Source organism: Dermacentor andersoni, chromosome 8 (assembly GCF_023375885.2).
Source record: "Dermacentor andersoni chromosome 8, qqDerAnde1_hic_scaffold, whole genome shotgun sequence".
Lineage (NCBI taxonomy): Eukaryota > Metazoa > Arthropoda > Arachnida > Ixodida > Ixodidae > Dermacentor > Dermacentor andersoni.
Window position 1 is genome coordinate 150,809,494 of NC_092821.1, and position 16,823 is coordinate 150,826,316.

A 16,823-nucleotide genomic window follows, 5' to 3' on the forward strand; every position below is an offset into this window, starting at 1 on the left:
GCGTTTTCACTTACACGTGCGTCTAACTGATGAGCACAAGTACAAGAAAGTCACATAAAAGCACACTTCAAACCTAATGTGAACTGATATAAATATGTGAGGCACACTTAATTTTAAATTCTAGTCGCATAAATATCTAAAACACACATATTGTCAAAAGTAAACGTGTTACAGACAGCAGGATCTGACAAAGCTTGAATACCTCCGCAGCTTCAGCGGCAGCCGAAGCTTCGGCTTCGGCTTCATTTGTAACATTATGCAACAGTGCTAAGGTCTAAAACAAGTAGAAGAGACAACAATACGGTGCACTGAATGCTTGATAACTTTTGCATTCACGCTGCCCCTGATTTTACTGGAATATGCAAAACATGGTTTTGTTTTACACTTGATTACTTTTTTTAAATTTCTTTGGCCATGCTTCTGTTCTTGACCGACATGTTTGCTTTTGAAGATACGGCCATTTGCAACATGTTTAGATTGGACAGAGATGCCAAAGTGCAGTGCAAATTAATTATTGGTGTTTATCGGTATAATATTTGGAAGCGAAAGTTGATTAATCATGCAGCACGCCTGCAGTCTTAGTTCCTTTGTTTAATTTATTTTTTTATAGAGAAAGCGAAAAAAAGGAAGGCGTATGTCATCATAAAAAAAAAAAACAATCCGCGTATTGATTAAATTGCATAAACAGGTCTGGAGTGCGGCGTGATTCCGGTGACCAGAACCGGTAACGCACTCCCTCACCAGAGCAGGATTGGCCACCCTGGTGCAGTACTTTGCCACAACCTCCTATATGAATACAACAATCGAACCCTCGCCCTCATTCCCTAGCAGCTGCGAAGCAACCGACCACGGCGGCAGTCAGACCTGTGACGCAGCAGAGGGTTCTAAGAATCTCTGGGTCCGGACAAGCCGCCATTGGCATCTGAACCTGGCAACGTTTAACGCTAGAACGTTATCTAGTGAGGCGAGTCTAGCAGTGCTGTTGGAGGAATTAGCGGGCAGTAAATGGGATATATAAGGGTTCAGTGAGGTTAGGAGGACAAAACAAGCATATACAGTGCTAAAAAGTGGGCACGTCCTGTGCTACCGGGGCTTAGCGGAGAGATGAGAACTAGGAGTCCGATTCCTGATTAATAAGGATATAGCTGGTAACATACAGGAATTCTATAGCATTAACGAGAGGGTGGCAGGTCTTGTTGCGAAACTTAATAAGAGGTAGAAATAGAAGGTCGTACAGGTCTGCACCCCTACATCCAGTCATGAGGACCAGGAAGTCGAAAGGCTCTATGAAGACGTGGAATCGGCGATGGGTAAAGTCAAAACAAAATACACTATACTGATGGGCGACTTCAATGCCAGGGTAGGCAAGAAGCAGGCTGGAGACAAGTCAGTGGGGGAATATGGCATAGGCTCTAGGAATAGCAGGGGAGAGTTATTAGTAGAGTTTGCAGAACAGAATAATACGCGGATAATGAATACCCTCTTCCGCAAACGGGATAGCCGAAAGTGGACGTGGAGGAGCCCGAATGGCGAGACTAGAAATGAAATAGATTTTATACTCTGCGCTAAACGTGGCATCATACAAGATGGGAACGTGCTCGGCAAGGTGCGCTGCAGTGACCATAGGATGATAAGAACTCGAATTAGCCTAGACTTGAAGACGGAACGGAAGAAACTGGTACATAAGAAGCCGATCAATGTGTTAGCGGTAAGAGGGAAAATAAGAGAATTCCGGATCAATCTACAGAACAGGTATTCGGCTTTAACTCAGGAAGATGGCCTTAGTGTTGAAGATATCAACGACAATCTTATGGGCATCATTAAGGCTTGTGCAATAGAAGCCGGCGGTAACTCCGTTAGACAGGATACCAGTAAGCTATCGCAGGAGACAAAAGATCTGATCAAGAAACGCCAATGCATGAAAGCCTCTAACCCTACAGCTAGACTAGAACAGGCAGAACTTTCCAAGTGAATCAACAAGTGTAAGACAGCTGACATAAGGAAGTATAATATGGATAGAATTGAACATGCTCTCAGGAACGGAGGAAGCCCAAAAGCAGTGAACAAACTAGGAATAGGCAAGAATCAGATGTATTTGTTAAGAGACAAAGCCGGCAATATCATTACTAATATGGATGAGATAGTTCAAATGGCTGAGGAGTTCCATAGAGATTTATACACTACCAGTGGTACCCACGACGATAATGGAAGAGAGAATCGTCTAGAGGAATTTGAAATCCCCCAAGTAACGACGGAGGAAGTAAAGAAAGCCTTGGGAGCTATGCAAAGGGGGAAGGCAGCTGGGGAGGATCAGGTAACAGCAGATTTGTTCAAGGATGCTGGGCAGATTGTTCTAGAAAAACTGGCCACCCTGTATAGGCAGTGCTTCATGACCTCGAGAGTACCATAATCTTGTAAGAACGCTAACATAATCCTAATCCATAAGAAAAAGGACGCCAAAGAGTTGAAAAATTATGGACCGATCAGCTTACTGTCCGTTGTCTACAAAGTGTTTACAAAGGTAATCGCAAATAGAATCAGGAACACCTTAGACTTCTGTCAACCAAAGGACCAGGCAGCATGCCGTAGAGGCTACTCAACAATAGACCATATTCACACTATCAATCAGGGGATAGAGAAATGTGCGGAATATAACCAACCCTTATATATAGCTTTCATTGATTACGAAAAAGCGTTTGATTCAGTCGAAACCTCAGCGGTCATGGAGGCATTACGGAATCAGGGTTTAGACGAGCCGTATGTAAAAATACTGAAAGATATCTATAGCGGCTCCACAGCCACCGTAGTCCTCCATAAAGAAAGCAACAAAATCCCAACAAAGAAAGGCGTCAGGCAGGGAGACACGATCTCTCCAATGCTATTCACGGTGTGTTTACAGGCGGTATTGATAGACCTGAACTGGGAAGAATTGGGGATACAAGTTAATGGAGAATACCTTAGTAACTTTCGATTCGCTGATGATATTGCCTTGCTTAGTAACTCAGGGGACCAACTGCAATGCATGCTCACTGACCTGGAGAGGCAAAAGCAGAAGCGTGGGTCTAAAAATTAATGTGCAAAAAACTAAACTAATGTTTAACAGTCTCGGAAGAGAACAGCAGTTTACGATAGGTAGCGAGACACTGGAAGTGGTAAGGGAATACATCTACTTTGGACAGGTAGTGACTGCGGATCCGGATCATGAGACTGAAATAATCAGAAGAATAAGAATGGGCTGGGGTGCGTTTGGCAGGCATTCTCAGATCATGAACAGCAGGTTGCCATTATCCCTCAAGAGAAAAGTGTATAACAGCTGTGTCTTACCAGTACTCACGTACGGGGAAGAAACCTGGAGGCTTACGAAAAGGGTTCTACTTAAATTGAGGACGACGCAACGAGCTATGGAAAGAAGAATGATAGGTGTAACATTAAGGGATACGAAAAGAGCAGATTGGGTGAGGGAAAAAACGCGAGTTAATGACATCTTAGTTGAAACCAAGAAAAATAAATGGGCATGGGCAGGACATGTAATGAGGAGGGAAGATAACCGATGGTCATTAAGGGTTACGGACTGAATTCCAAGGGAATGGAAGTGTAGCAGGGGGCGGCAGAAAGTTAGGTGGGCCGATGAGATTAAAAAGTTTGCAGGGACAACATGGCCACAATTAGTACATGACCGGGGTAGTTGGAGAATTATGGGAGAGGCCTTTGCCCTGCAGTGGGCGTAACCAGGCTGATGATGATATCATCCAGTAATTCGTATCGTTTTCTCTGAGGGTTTATCTCCAGCTAGTAGAGGAAATAAACACGGATTTTCATACATTGTATAGAAATCATTAGGACTCATTCCAGCCTCCCGCCTACTCATCATTCGTCACCGTGCAATGACGAATGCCAGCACAATCGCTGCTCTACCTGCGTTCAGGCATGCACTAGAAACACCTTTGTGAGTGTGTATGATCCGCCGTGGTTGCTTAGTGGCTTTGCTGTTGCGCTGCTAAACAGAAGGTCGAGGGATCGCATCTCGGTCACGGCGGCGGCATTGCGAAGGGGGCGAAATGCTAGAACACTCGTGTACTTAGAGACGTGCACGCTAAAGAACCCCAGGTGGCCAAAATTAATCCGGATTCCCCAGCTACGGCGTGCCTCATAATCGTATGGTGAGCTTGGTACGTAAAACCAGATAATTTAATTTTTGACTATTTATGGAACGCATTTGGATTACTTTAATTCTTGTACAAGATTTGTTTTTCCTTTTTTTTTGCCTATCTGAATGTTGCGTTATCTCGAGGGAGAGGTTTTGATATTTTGTCAGGCACTTCTTTACCTTTACCTTGTCAATTACCTCGACAACTGTGTGTCTGCTGTCAACATAAATAACATGTAAAAAGAGAGGGGATAACAGCGATTTGATGAGACAGCATGAGAGAGCATGAAAGATACGAGCCACGCCTGGCGACCATCAGCGCGCGCGACATTCACATCGTCAGCAGAATGGCTATACAGCCTAAAATTCAGTAGTGTGGCTTAAACTTGGCTAGCAGAAAACCGCATTGCTCTCAGGCAACTGACAATGAATGCTTCAATTTCCAGAAAAATTATAATTTCCGCCACATGGTTCGCACAATTTTGCAAAGTATAACTGGTCATAAAGTAATAGGCATAAAGCGCTTGAAAAGAGGAGGGCGAAGTAGGAGAACACAACACCTTCTTCATTCTTTCCATGTTCAAGTGCTTTATGTCACTTACTATGTCCCACCAACAAGGCCGAAAGTCAATACGGGCGATAGACGCCACCCGTTCTTAAACTACACTTGGGGTCCAACTACCCTTATATTTTCCTCTCCAGCCTTTTATTCATTTGGTGCTTCTATGCGAATTTTGCAAGTATATGTGTCTTTTGATATTGATCCGAAGAAGAGGGATGACAGGAAATGGGGGATCACGAATGACAGAGGCTTCCATGTTTACCTTGTCAGAGGGGTCGTCAGGGTTGATGGAATAGTTGCCTGGATTGAGCGTGAGTGTTTGGGGGAAGCCCCTGGTTATCCTTGACTGAGCGCCGTTGGACATTTGAGGCAGCAGAGGCGAAGGCTTCATTTCTATGTAGGTCTCGGCGAAACGCTTGTGGAACATGGGTGGCTTGGCTCTCGGGGCTGAAAGCATAAACGTTGGCGATCATTCACGTGCGACATTCTAAGGTACTGGTCACATGTTTCTCGGTTTCTCGCTAAAACTGTGCGAAATTCGAAGAATGTGGTGGACACGTGCTCTTTCAGGTTCTCTGGTTTTGATAACACTAAACACTGTCTGAACGATATAGAGCATGCTAATTGCTAAAGGAAAGATATGGCAAAGGAAAGACGCTATAGTATAGCGGGATCCCGTCAACGTACCGCTCATGTTGACGTTGTAGCGCAGCTTGTAGAGCCCGGCCTCCAGGAAGAATTCAGGAAGGAAGATCATCGACTTTGTGCGTGAGTCGAGCATGGTCAAGTCGATCTGCCGTATGGGGTCGCCCGTCTCGTTCAGGAGGAACGCCTCCCAGGCCCGCGTCACGTCGATGGAGATGTTGCACTCGACGGACGTGAAAGTATACAGCTCCACCGGGTGTAATCTGAGCAAATCCCCGTGATCAGCTTTGAAACACAACGCTGAAGTCTACTCTAGACTCTTAAAGAGACACTGAAGAGAAGCACCAAGTTTAGACTGATAAATGTGTTCTTCCAGAACTCCATTTTCGTTAACTTTGTGATAATAGATTGATTAGTACAAGACAAAATAAAAGTGAAAGTTTCATTTTTTTATTTCACGCTGAAACGTCGGTGTGGCGTCACGCATTTCGAACAGTCTTCTTTCTGTATTGACCATTATGACATAGCAAAAATTTTTTAAAGTTGCCAAGTTCAGTCCTTGGCTCTATTAGAGCGCAATGTAGTCCATTTTTACGATAAAGAATTACCTGAGCCCGAGCAGACGCCGCCCAAGCTCATGGCGTCACTGCGAGTTGACGCGGGAACTTCGAAGTGGTGTCGCCACCCGTATTACATCGTCGCGTCTTTTCCGGCTTACCGAGCCCCCTCTCGCTGCAACAGGGGCTTTTTCGGTATTGTATAAACTTAATTTACTAACCGGATCGAATAATTTCTCCTTAGAGCTTCCTTAACACTCCCAAAAATCAGCGAATAGAAGACCATCATTTATGAAAGGTCCTGTATTAGCCTAAGGATAGACGCAGTTATGGCAGGCTTTGTTGCACACACTAAAACAAAATAGATAAAATTGAAGTACAGAACAACGTCGTCGGGTTCATTCATAACATCTCCCGATACAGGTGAATATCGCAGCGACTATACAAATATAAGCTACCATCATTAACTAACAGGAAGCGTATGAATCTACTGAAATTTCTCTATAGGCTTTCTCTAAGAAAGCGACTTTGTCCGACAAGACGTTAGCAACACTGATGTTATTAAATACAGTCATCGCAAGAAAACGTACCCCGAGATAAACCTAAACAACCCGCAGGAGAGTCAATAGCTTTACGATCGTTAAAATTTTCATAATCGTTGCTGCAGACGGCACTCGAAACAAAGCTCGGTACTCCCTTGCGCCGCAACTTGTAAGCGGCGCCGTACCTGTAAAAAACGGTAGCGTTTGCAGGGTCCAGAACTTGGTTGCGTATCTTGATAATGGGTGGCTTGCACGGTTCGTTGTTCACCGTGAAGTTGAGCACACTCGTCTGCTCGCTGATGTCGTTGAAGGCCAGCAAGGTGAAGACGTAGTCGAACCCGCGCTCGTAGATGTTCTGCAGCCAGAGCGGGGTCTCGAGGTCTCCTTCGAATTGGAACTGCTCGGGCCGGTATCGCGTGAAGCACTGGGAGCGAGAGCCGTAGGCCCGCTTGGGCGACTCGTCACCGTAGTCCACCACGACGCACGTATCGGTGCCCCTCAGGTCGAAGGTCACCATGAAGTTGCGGATGTGCTCGTCCTGCAAGAGGGGCAGAGCCAAGGGTTGGCTGATAAAAATTAAGGGCTTGTGCTCGCCTCATCATGTGGTTGTCTTACTCATGGGACGCCGTTGCCCCACATGTATTATGCCGGAATACAGCTTTGCTGAGTGTCGAATGACTGTATCGGACAGGCGGATGCTATATACCACATTTTCCGAGCTTTAAGTTGTGGTTTCTGCTCACGATTTTATTGCTGCGTCTAACACAACGGTGCTACCTATAAGCGGAATTCTACGCGGGATTTGGCGAAGCAGCCAAATTTGTCAGCGACGCCTCGGATTCTGTCTCTGTGAAAATGGTAGTCGTTGGCTTCAAGAAAGCTTGGCTCTGTGCAAATACGCCTGAAACCGACGTCAATGAAAGCGAGATATGTGATGGTGAGCCGGAGGACGACGGAGATGTGCCAGTACCACCTGAAGTAAGTGAACTGTTAGGTAGCGGTTCTGAAGACCAGGAATTAGATAGCTTTCGTGGCCTGGACCAGCAAGAGTCATAATGAAGTCAGCTGTTTTTGTTATCAAAAGGTTCTGTCACAATGAAATGTCGATCACCTGCGTTCTTTAGAACCACCAGAAACTCTCGGGTACCGTAAATCGGCGTTTCCTCCAATGTCGCGCACAGGATATTGCTAGCAACCGGTGCCCTCTAGCAACCTGCGCTGCTAGCTTATTGCACATAGGCTGCTACGTATCAGTAAAAATACATAATTTCTAGTTCATTGCAGGCAACACCGACTGTGCACAATGACATGAGTTATGCAAAGGTGTGACAAAGTATATACTATAATGAACCGCTGGGCCTGTCATACACACGAATGACGACAACGACGACGACGACGACGACGATGATGATGATGACAGTGGCAACTATTTGTTATTTCTGATCACAAAATAAGCGTTAAAATCTCTGTTCTAGTTGTCCCAGATAGGTTTTCGCCATTACCACCTCCTGCGCCTGAAGTGCTGCCCTACCGCTGTCCAAAGCTTTAGTATAGAAACAGCTGGTCTTTCTATACGACCACATATTCATTCTTAATTAGTATGCCGGACAGTGTCACTTGTAACACATGTGGCATAGAAGAAACTTTGAAACAACGCCTGAGTTACTGCCCTTAAAAGGTCAGAGGCCCGCCCTTCGGATGCAGCTTCAGGGAAATTAGATGACTGGTCTTTTACGCAAGAGAAGATCCTAGGACAGCGGCCTCGCGCGCCTGCGATGTGAAAAGCCACAAAAGCGACGCAGCGTTTCTTGCGATGCAACAGTCCAGACGACCGCTTGTAACAACCTGAACGATGAACACCCCTACATAAGTGCATGCTGTGAACTTCTTTCCTTCTACTCATCTTTTAATCCCCCTTCTCCAGTGCAGGGTAGCCAAACGGGCTCAACCTGGTTAACAATCCTGCTTTAGACTTATAACTTTTCTTCCCCCCTCTTTCTCTCTCTATTTCTTCCACATTTTCTCAGTGGTACCACAATGTCCACATCTGCTGTTGTAATAGGTATCTATTGCCTGTCTCAGTTGTTTGTTGATTTGCTCCTATGAGATTTTCACTTCCCAAGATGCGCGGGATCGCGGATGCTGATAAATATGTCGTACCTTTTATTATTATAGGCAAGGCGCAGAAGACCAGGACTCAAGAAGAAGAACACAAATGACAGGACCGGCGCCGGTCCTGTCGTTTGTGTTCTTCTTCTTGAGTCCTGGTCTTCTGCGCCTTGCCTTTAATAATTCAAGCATGAACCAACTAGCCCAAGCAAGAGTTTTACTTGTATCTTTTATATCTGCGCTGTATTTTAGGAGCAAACTCGGCGTCATTCATTTCTCGCGGACTTTCTTCTGTGTATATGTCTTTACGGATAATTTTTGCAGTAAACTGCTCTGAAGTAGGTAAAAAAAAATGCATTGCGGTCTGTTTTACTTGGGGTATTATTGCAGAATGGTCCTTGCGGAGCGCTGCTCAGGAAAGGAGGACGACGCGTATACCGGCAGCCGCTGCCATCATCATCACCAGACAAGCTAGTCATGAAATTCCATGACTCCTGTTCTTTGTAGTTTCTGAGGTCATATTTTATAACCCAGACTCCTTTGTTAGGATACCTAATCCGTCTAGTCTTGTTTAACTATAGAAAAAGCCTAACAAGGGCTAATGCTGAAGGAAAACGCGTCAAACCATAGTACTACAATAATTAGTAATTATTAATATAAATAATTATTAATAAGAATATGATTCTCAGACCATGGCCCCATGCGTCGCAGGCTTACAAAGCGACGCGGTCACTGCTACATTTCATGAAAGCGACTGGCCTCAGTGACCGATTATAGGCGTGATGTTATGGACATCCGCATGCACTCACACCAATAGTGCCTTCTTCCCTCCCTCTCCTTTCTTTTCTTTCCATAAACTCCTTCCCCTGTGTAGGGTAGCAAACCGGACGTGCGTCCGGTTGACCTCCCTACCTTTCCTTCCTTCCTTTTCATCCCCCTCCTTCTCCTCCTCCTCATCCAATCTCCAAAGACAGAAGGAAACACTTGGCTAGGAGTTAACAGTCTCACCCACTAGAACGAATAACAGGGTGGCCATAGTTGCCACCTTGGCTAAAGTCACTTTGCTTTGAGCAAAGACTAAGCAGCCGCAATTCAGCATGGTTAGTTTACACGTAGTGGAATTGGTCGTGAATTAATTCGCCTTGGTCACCACTATTACGAACTCTTTGTGGCCCACATCCAGTAAAGTATTCCCAGGTTGGGCGAAATGCAACAACGCCCGTGGACCGTGCAATGGGTGCAAGTTTAGTAACTCCATGTGGTCAAAATTAATCCATTAGTTACCCACTACGGCGTGCATCATAATCAGATCATGGTTCTGGCACATAAAGCCCCAGAATGTTTCTTCTGTAATGAGGTGCCTAGGCGCGTGTGGGCGTGTTTGAACACGCAGGCTTTGTTCTGTCGTTCGGCGTTAGCTCTCGTCATGCAATAAATGTTCAGTCGTTGTGTCTCGTCCCCAACGGTATCTCCTCCGGCTCCAGAACTTCGGCCCTCGAGTCACGTTATGCCTTTGAGACTCAGTTGCCTCTCGTAACACCACGATGAATACATTTTGAAAGCGTTTGCGTGCGTGTGAGTCAAAACAAGACCGAATATGCCTTACCTTGGGAGTAGTATCATTCATGTAGACATCCAGTCCTTCAATGGGTTCCATGCTACGGAAACTGACGACGAAGGGATCCGTTCTATGTTGCACGTGGTTCCAGGCGTATACAAATACGTCGTGCTGGCCTGGCTGCGTGGAAAGAATTGAGAGAAATGCGAATTAACCGCACACATCACATAAGTGAAATATCCGAATATATATGTGAGTTAGGCTCCCACCTGTGGGAAGTTGTCTTTTCGTACACTTACATTTCATTTTAAAAGAGTTTAATGTTGGGCTAGCTGGTATTTTGACATGAGAAACATGTTGAAATACCGCGCAACGGGACGGCACAACAGACGAGCACAGGTGCTTGTGTTCGCCTTCCTTTCTGTTGTGCCGTCCCGTTGCGTGGTATTTCATTTCATTTCACTGTTCCCTATTATTCCTATATTTAAATAAAAATGACGGTTAATTTCACCTTTCTCTGGGTTCATTTGTTTGTTGGATTCACACGAGTGAGTGTTTGCACAATGTTACCTAAAAGCTAATTCAAATTTTTGTGAAGGCCTTCAGAAACCACCGGCTTGAAGAGCTAGTTCAGCTTGAAGAGCTGAAGTACCATTCTTTAAGCGCTCCCTCTCTTTTGCTCGCAGTTCAGTGAACATGTGAACATCATTTTCTTTTGTTTTGCAGAGTACAAAGAGAGTTATTTCTCTGGACTTGCGAGAAGTCTGCGCACTGGCACACATTATCGTGTACACTGTGAAATAAGTTATATCCTTAACAGTGAAAGAAGGGTGTAAATCTGTCTGTAACTCATATTCTTACACTCTTTTAGGGTATAAGGGTGTGAGTTATAGACACATTCACACCCTTTGTCGCTTTTAAGTGTGTAATTTATTTTACAGTGTACGTTGTGCGCAACTCATTCAACGCAACAGTGCTCACCTCAGGAAAGTTGAGCGTATACTTCAGTGTCTTGCCCGTACCGTTGGCCAGAAGCTGTCCCTTGGCAGTCTCGATAATGAACATTTCCACAACGCCTGAAGGCAAAATGATTGAGAAAATGAAAGCCGCAAGCAAGGCGTGGTAAATGCGTTTCAATATATCGAAATAAAAAAAAAAAGATACCGAAGAAAATGCTGTAGTACGTGGTATACGATCAATATATTCCAATTAGACAACAATATTATTTCCCTGTATTTGCACAGTAACTATGCCAAACAGAACAGCCACATTTAATCCTTTACGCTCTCTATTAGGCTGTTCAATATTGATAGCCATTTACATTGCAGAAGTAAAAAAAAAAACAAAGCAGCAGCTAATCTTTATTTTATCTGGAAATGCTACCCGTTGTCTTTAATGCGTTGTATCTTGGGGAAATTTAGTAAAAAAAAGTTCAGCGCAGGAAACACACGAGCACAATAACAAGAAGTGCTTGTGTATCTATATACTTCTCGTTACCTCTGTCTGTTTTCTCCTCTGATGAAATGTTCTTGCGCGTCTTTATTTTCCTACGAGAGTGTGAAGTTGGGCTACTTGGTTGTGAGCAATTAAGCTCCTGTTATCCTCTCATTCTCCTCGCTCTACGCTAGGGTACCTCGGAAGCAACTCAGGTACGACGTTGCTCGACTTCCTTTTCTCCCGTAGCAATTGCTGTTGCGCAGAATGTTCCTTTCCCTCTTGTATTTTACCCGAACATTGTAGGCTTACGCACTCAGATAACATGCACAGAGCCTGAACGAAAAAAAAGAAAAAAAAGACGTACAGCCTTCCTTGTGAATGAAACAAAATATACGTTGCTTAATGCAATCCAAAGATGCTAAGAACATCATTCTGTTCTGAAATGTAAAGAATAAAAACAAACATATTAACACTTGCTATACGCGATGTGTGAATACTGAAAGTCAGTTGTGTGGAATTGCGCAAACTGGAGGAGGAAGAATTATGGAAAGGAAAAACTGACGTCCAACCGAGAGTAGCAAAATGCTACAAGAAATCTGTTTGGGTTTCCTTTGTATCTTTGTGCGCTCATGTGAATCACAGTTGTTGTTTTTTCTATGGGTAAATTTAAATGGTTTTCACTTTGCGGCGCGCATTCGTTTGGCTAGCTTTATCTCCCTCGTTTTCAATCAGGAGATATTGAAACAGCATTAAATATTACGCAGTTCGCTGCCCACTCACCGGTTCCCGTCTTGACCGTGAACACGACGGGTCGCGTGGTCGGGAAGATGTCGTTGGCCGACCCGAGCCCCACCCGGAGCGGTGCGTCGTCCGTCGGCTGGAACTGAACCTTGGCCAGCAGACCCGTGGTTCGAGTGGCCGTCTCCACCTGCCAGTCGTTCGAGCATTCGCAAATTGCTTTCCTGCCACTTGCGACGCCTTGTCGGCGGAAGATGAAAGTAGCGACTGAACTTGTGTGTGAACGCAAACCAGCGAACAGACACCGAAAAATGTTGACGGAACGAGTGTTGAACTTACAGCTTACTCTATTCTTGAATGATATGCGACAGAAAAAGCAGCGCCTGCGCAATACCTGCTGCGCATGCGCCTACACGTCGGGGCAGATGCTTTCCGTCGCGATCTTCGTCACGGGACGCTTTCGTCTCGCATGGCAGCGGGCCTGCCTTTCTGGCGCTCCCGGCGCGCTCGCTTTTGATTTTGCTGGCGGTGGCGGGGCACTTACATGCGTCATATGAACAACCACCCTCATGGTTCTCATAAAAAGCTAATTAACCATATTTAATTTGTGTTCGCAAAATTATATAGTATGTGCGCCTCGCCTTTCAGCTCTTCTGCAAGAACGCCATGTTCACTACGCTCAAAGCCGTTTCTATATTTAAAGAAACTAAATATTCTAAAGAAAAGAAAGAAAAAAAGACACCCTGTATATAGTCACATCGATGTGAAATGATTTTTTTTATCTATCGACTCATTTAGGATCCTGATTGTCGGTTTGCTTGTCTTGAGAGAGAGAGAGAGAGAAAAAACATTTATTCGAACCATCGAGGTGGTTGCTATGAGGTCGAGGTTGTCTTGAGAGAAATAAAACGTCGGTCTAAACTTTACACTATTTGTGCAACTAGACACTCGTGAGACGGCTGGCAAGATTGTGACATCTGCAAAACGTTATGCAAGCACGACTGTTCCGGCTACTGACTCTTTCGCAATAAAGTTTTACCCAGAGGCGGCATTTCGGAGTGGATGTATTTTGATACCGCATTTGTGCGCATTACTTTCCTGTCAGTACCTTCACAATAAATTAGAGATATCCGTCGCCCACAGGAATGCCAAACGACTAGAGCAACTTTTCTTTTTCTCTTTTTCGTGGGTGGTGGCAAGCGCAATGTTTCGCCCGTAGGACATGGTTTCCCCATGTCCTACGGCACGGGGTGTAACTTTCAACCTAACAATAACCGATGGCACCACACTCCTTTCTCACAATGCGTACTTCGGAATTACTTTGGACAACAAAAAGGGAGAGAGGGCAGATTAAGGGCGAATATTGCACACAGACGCGGTATTAAAACGCATGTTCCGCGGAATGCGAAATTTCATTGCGAACGAGCCATAGGTTCAGCGGGAAGGGTGGCGGTGAGCGGAGGGGAGGGGGAGGGGCAACATTCGCCATATAGTGCTAAGTTTAGTATTCTGTTCACAAACGCAGACCTCGCCACGTGTCTGTAACATAAAGTGGCGTACCCTGGTCGTGAGAACGTAGTGCGATATCAGGTTGGAGATGTTGACGGCAACGTTGTAGTGTCCCGGCCGAAGGTACACGTGGCTGAACTTTTGTGACACTTTCTCGGCGGACTCGCTGGGCACTTTCCACTTGCTCTTCTGGCGGTCGCCAAACGCTATTCGCGCCACGGCGTCTGTGGGGAGCTTCTCCGTTTTGGGGTAGGTCAGTGTCAGGTAGATGGCCTCTGCGGAAAGTCACGCAAGGGCGAGTGTATTATCTCCACTTTCGGGTCAGAAGCCTGTACTGATCACCTTCCACACCACCGTAGAGTGCTTAAACAAACAAAGCGTGAAAGTCATTCAAGATCAACAAAACTTGTAACTTGTTGACCTTTATATCTGGCTATGCAAAGTACATTCGAACAAAAAAAAGAAATTTTAGTTGGGAAAGAGATAATTTAGATAGCAATTCGATAATTAATAATCGGCTTCGTCAACTACCCACAACTGAAGACTCACAATAAGATATCAAGAATGCTAGCCATGGGGTTTGCACTAACTTTCTCGCGCAAAATGAAAATGAGGAGTTATCGAAATGAGCGCAATCAAAAGTGATACGCCGTGATTTCTGGGGTTCGAAATGGAGTAAGCAATGATCAGAATAAATTGCTCCAAACGTCGATAACAACGTGCACTTATTTCGCACTGTTTTGTCAAACTATATGCCGCACTTCCGTGGAACCTTAGGAACACCACTCCATATTCGTGGATTAACAATAAAACTTCTTCTTCTTGGGCGAGTTGGTTAATATGCATTGAAGCCACTGCAGCGCAAAGGAACACAGACAGTGAAGAGGACAGGACACCACGGGTGCTATATAGAGCCCGTGCTGTCATGTCCTCTTCATTGTCTGTGTTCCTTAGCGCTGCAGTGGCTTCAATTCGGGGATTAGATTTAATTGTTCCATATCTGCTATCCTTGGTGGTCTCATCTCTTGGGCGCAGTCGCCTGAAGGTTCGGTCTGCCATGCAGGAATTTTTTTTAGGTTCAATGCGATTTTATCACTAATTTCAGACCTTAATATTTCTTTCCAAAAATTACTTTTGACCGTCTTTTTTGTTCTCATTTATTCGTTAATTTTCAAATTTTATTTCTTTTGATCTCAACGTCACTGCTTAATTTCACTTTCATTTCGTATATTCAAATTTGTTATTTTGGGCTACCCGACCCTTGGCCGACCAAAGAGAGTGTGCATGTGTCATGGCCCACGTACGGCTCTACATCTAAAAGGCCGGATTGTCACGCTTACCCGGTAGGATGACCGGTGAGTTCGTGAAGAGCTCCCAGGCCTCGGTGACGGGCCTCTGGACGGAGACACTCCGGCGGGCGATGAAGTTTCCGTGCAGGTTGGACGAATTCACCTGCACCACGTACGTGCCGGGCTCCTTGAATATGTGCTTCTTCAGGAAACGCTGTCCCGCTAGGACGCCTGCAAGGACGACGGGGGATGTTCTAAGGATTTCAAACACCTGGTAACTCTTCAGCTTCCCATTTTAACAGAATCTGAGGTCGAGGTGGGTAATTTCAGCTTTATATTTAGAGACAATTTTTAACTAGCAGCAGGTTCAGACCCTTAACGTTGAATTGCCCAACATAAGCGAAAGCGAAGGCCCCATAATGTAGCATTTTCAGTCATTATTCGCAATTTTCTTTCGTCAAGGTCTGTTCTTGCCTGGTAGATAAAACTGCTATACAGGTGCAAGTAGTTGCTGTTTACTTCTATGAAAGGTTTTCCTTGCTGGGATGAACACATTTGTCTTTTCAGCGTGAACAGCGATTTGTACTTAGTGCGGCGTTGTCCTTTTGGTAAGAATGCGTAAGAACTTTTAAATGCTTGTAAGGAGGCTACGAAAGGAGGCGGAAATTTCGCAGTTACTTTAAGTGCACCACCACTGTTTAAAAACGTGCATCTACACGTCCATTTTGCGCGCTTAACATCACGCAGTAGGACTGCGAATGCTGCAAGGATAGGAGCCCGCATGCACGTTTGATTCCAACATTGCGAGTACAGGAGAAGTTGTGGTAAAGCAGAAAGTTTTCAGAGGTGCAAGCCTACAATTTTGGTAAAAACTGAAGCGAGAGATCTGATTTGGAAGCTTCAAGACAGCTTGTAATAGGAACAAGTTAAAGGAACCAAATTTTACTATGTTATAACAAAAGCGCAACGCCCAACGACGTGTGCAATGGCAGTGTGGTGTCCTGTCCTGCCACTCGTATTGTGGGTTTGCGCATTCGTTGAGACCGTTTTGCGGTTTGTGATGATTAACCTCCGAATCACCCATGCCTTGCCGGTTTCAAACCCAAATCTCTTTGTTTACGAGCCTGTTTCGTTGCTATTCCCTCCGAATGCAAACGAAACAGAGACCATCTGTATATATGTATAAATATATAGCTTGGGCGATGCTACACGGTATACAAGGTAAACAGAACAAGTATATACTTTCAGCGGTTTCAACCGGTGCACCGATTTTCATCAGGGTTTACAAGAAAATGGTAGTGTTCGGCACTGATAGTGAAGACAGCAGACCGGGTGCCCGGTCGTTATCAGGCACATAAAACCCCTCATCACTGTCACAACTGTCCGTTTCAGTTTGATGTATCTGAGACCGAGCGGGCACCCGGTCTGCTGTCTTCACTATCAGTGCCGAACACTACCATTTTCTTGTAAACCCTGATGAAAATCGGTGCACCGGTTGAAATCGCTGAAAGTATATACTTGTTCTGTTTACCTTGTAGCATCGCTCAAGTTCCTTAAGTGTGAAAGGTAGCCAGAAGAATTGCTCTTTACCATATATATATATATATATATATATATATATATATATAGCTGAAATTAAACACTTGTGCTGAGCTCGCTAATCTTGTTCCTCGAAGCGCAAGAGCTTTCTCTTGCGCTTAAGGCACAGAGCAAAACTATTTGTTAACTCA

The 16,823-nt window shown here is 44.9% G+C and overlaps 1 protein-coding gene across 1 annotated transcript in view; it reads right to left on the bottom strand.

Moving 5' to 3' along the window:
- LOC126525978 (polycystin-1-like) overlaps positions 1–16,823 on the bottom strand; it is an 80,982-nt gene that overhangs the window by 52,000 nt on the left and 12,159 nt on the right. The window contains exons 9-16 of the mRNA XM_072284146.1: positions 15,145–15,324; positions 13,856–14,079; positions 12,338–12,485; positions 11,102–11,196; positions 10,169–10,300; positions 6,639–6,991; positions 5,397–5,617; positions 4,972–5,156 (exon numbers count right to left, since the gene is read on the bottom strand). Coding sequence (XP_072140247.1) covers positions 4,972–5,156; positions 5,397–5,617; positions 6,639–6,991; positions 10,169–10,300; positions 11,102–11,196; positions 12,338–12,485; positions 13,856–14,079; positions 15,145–15,324 — 1,538 coding nt within the window. The remainder of the gene's footprint in view (positions 1–4,971; positions 5,157–5,396; positions 5,618–6,638; positions 6,992–10,168; positions 10,301–11,101; positions 11,197–12,337; positions 12,486–13,855; positions 14,080–15,144; positions 15,325–16,823) is intronic.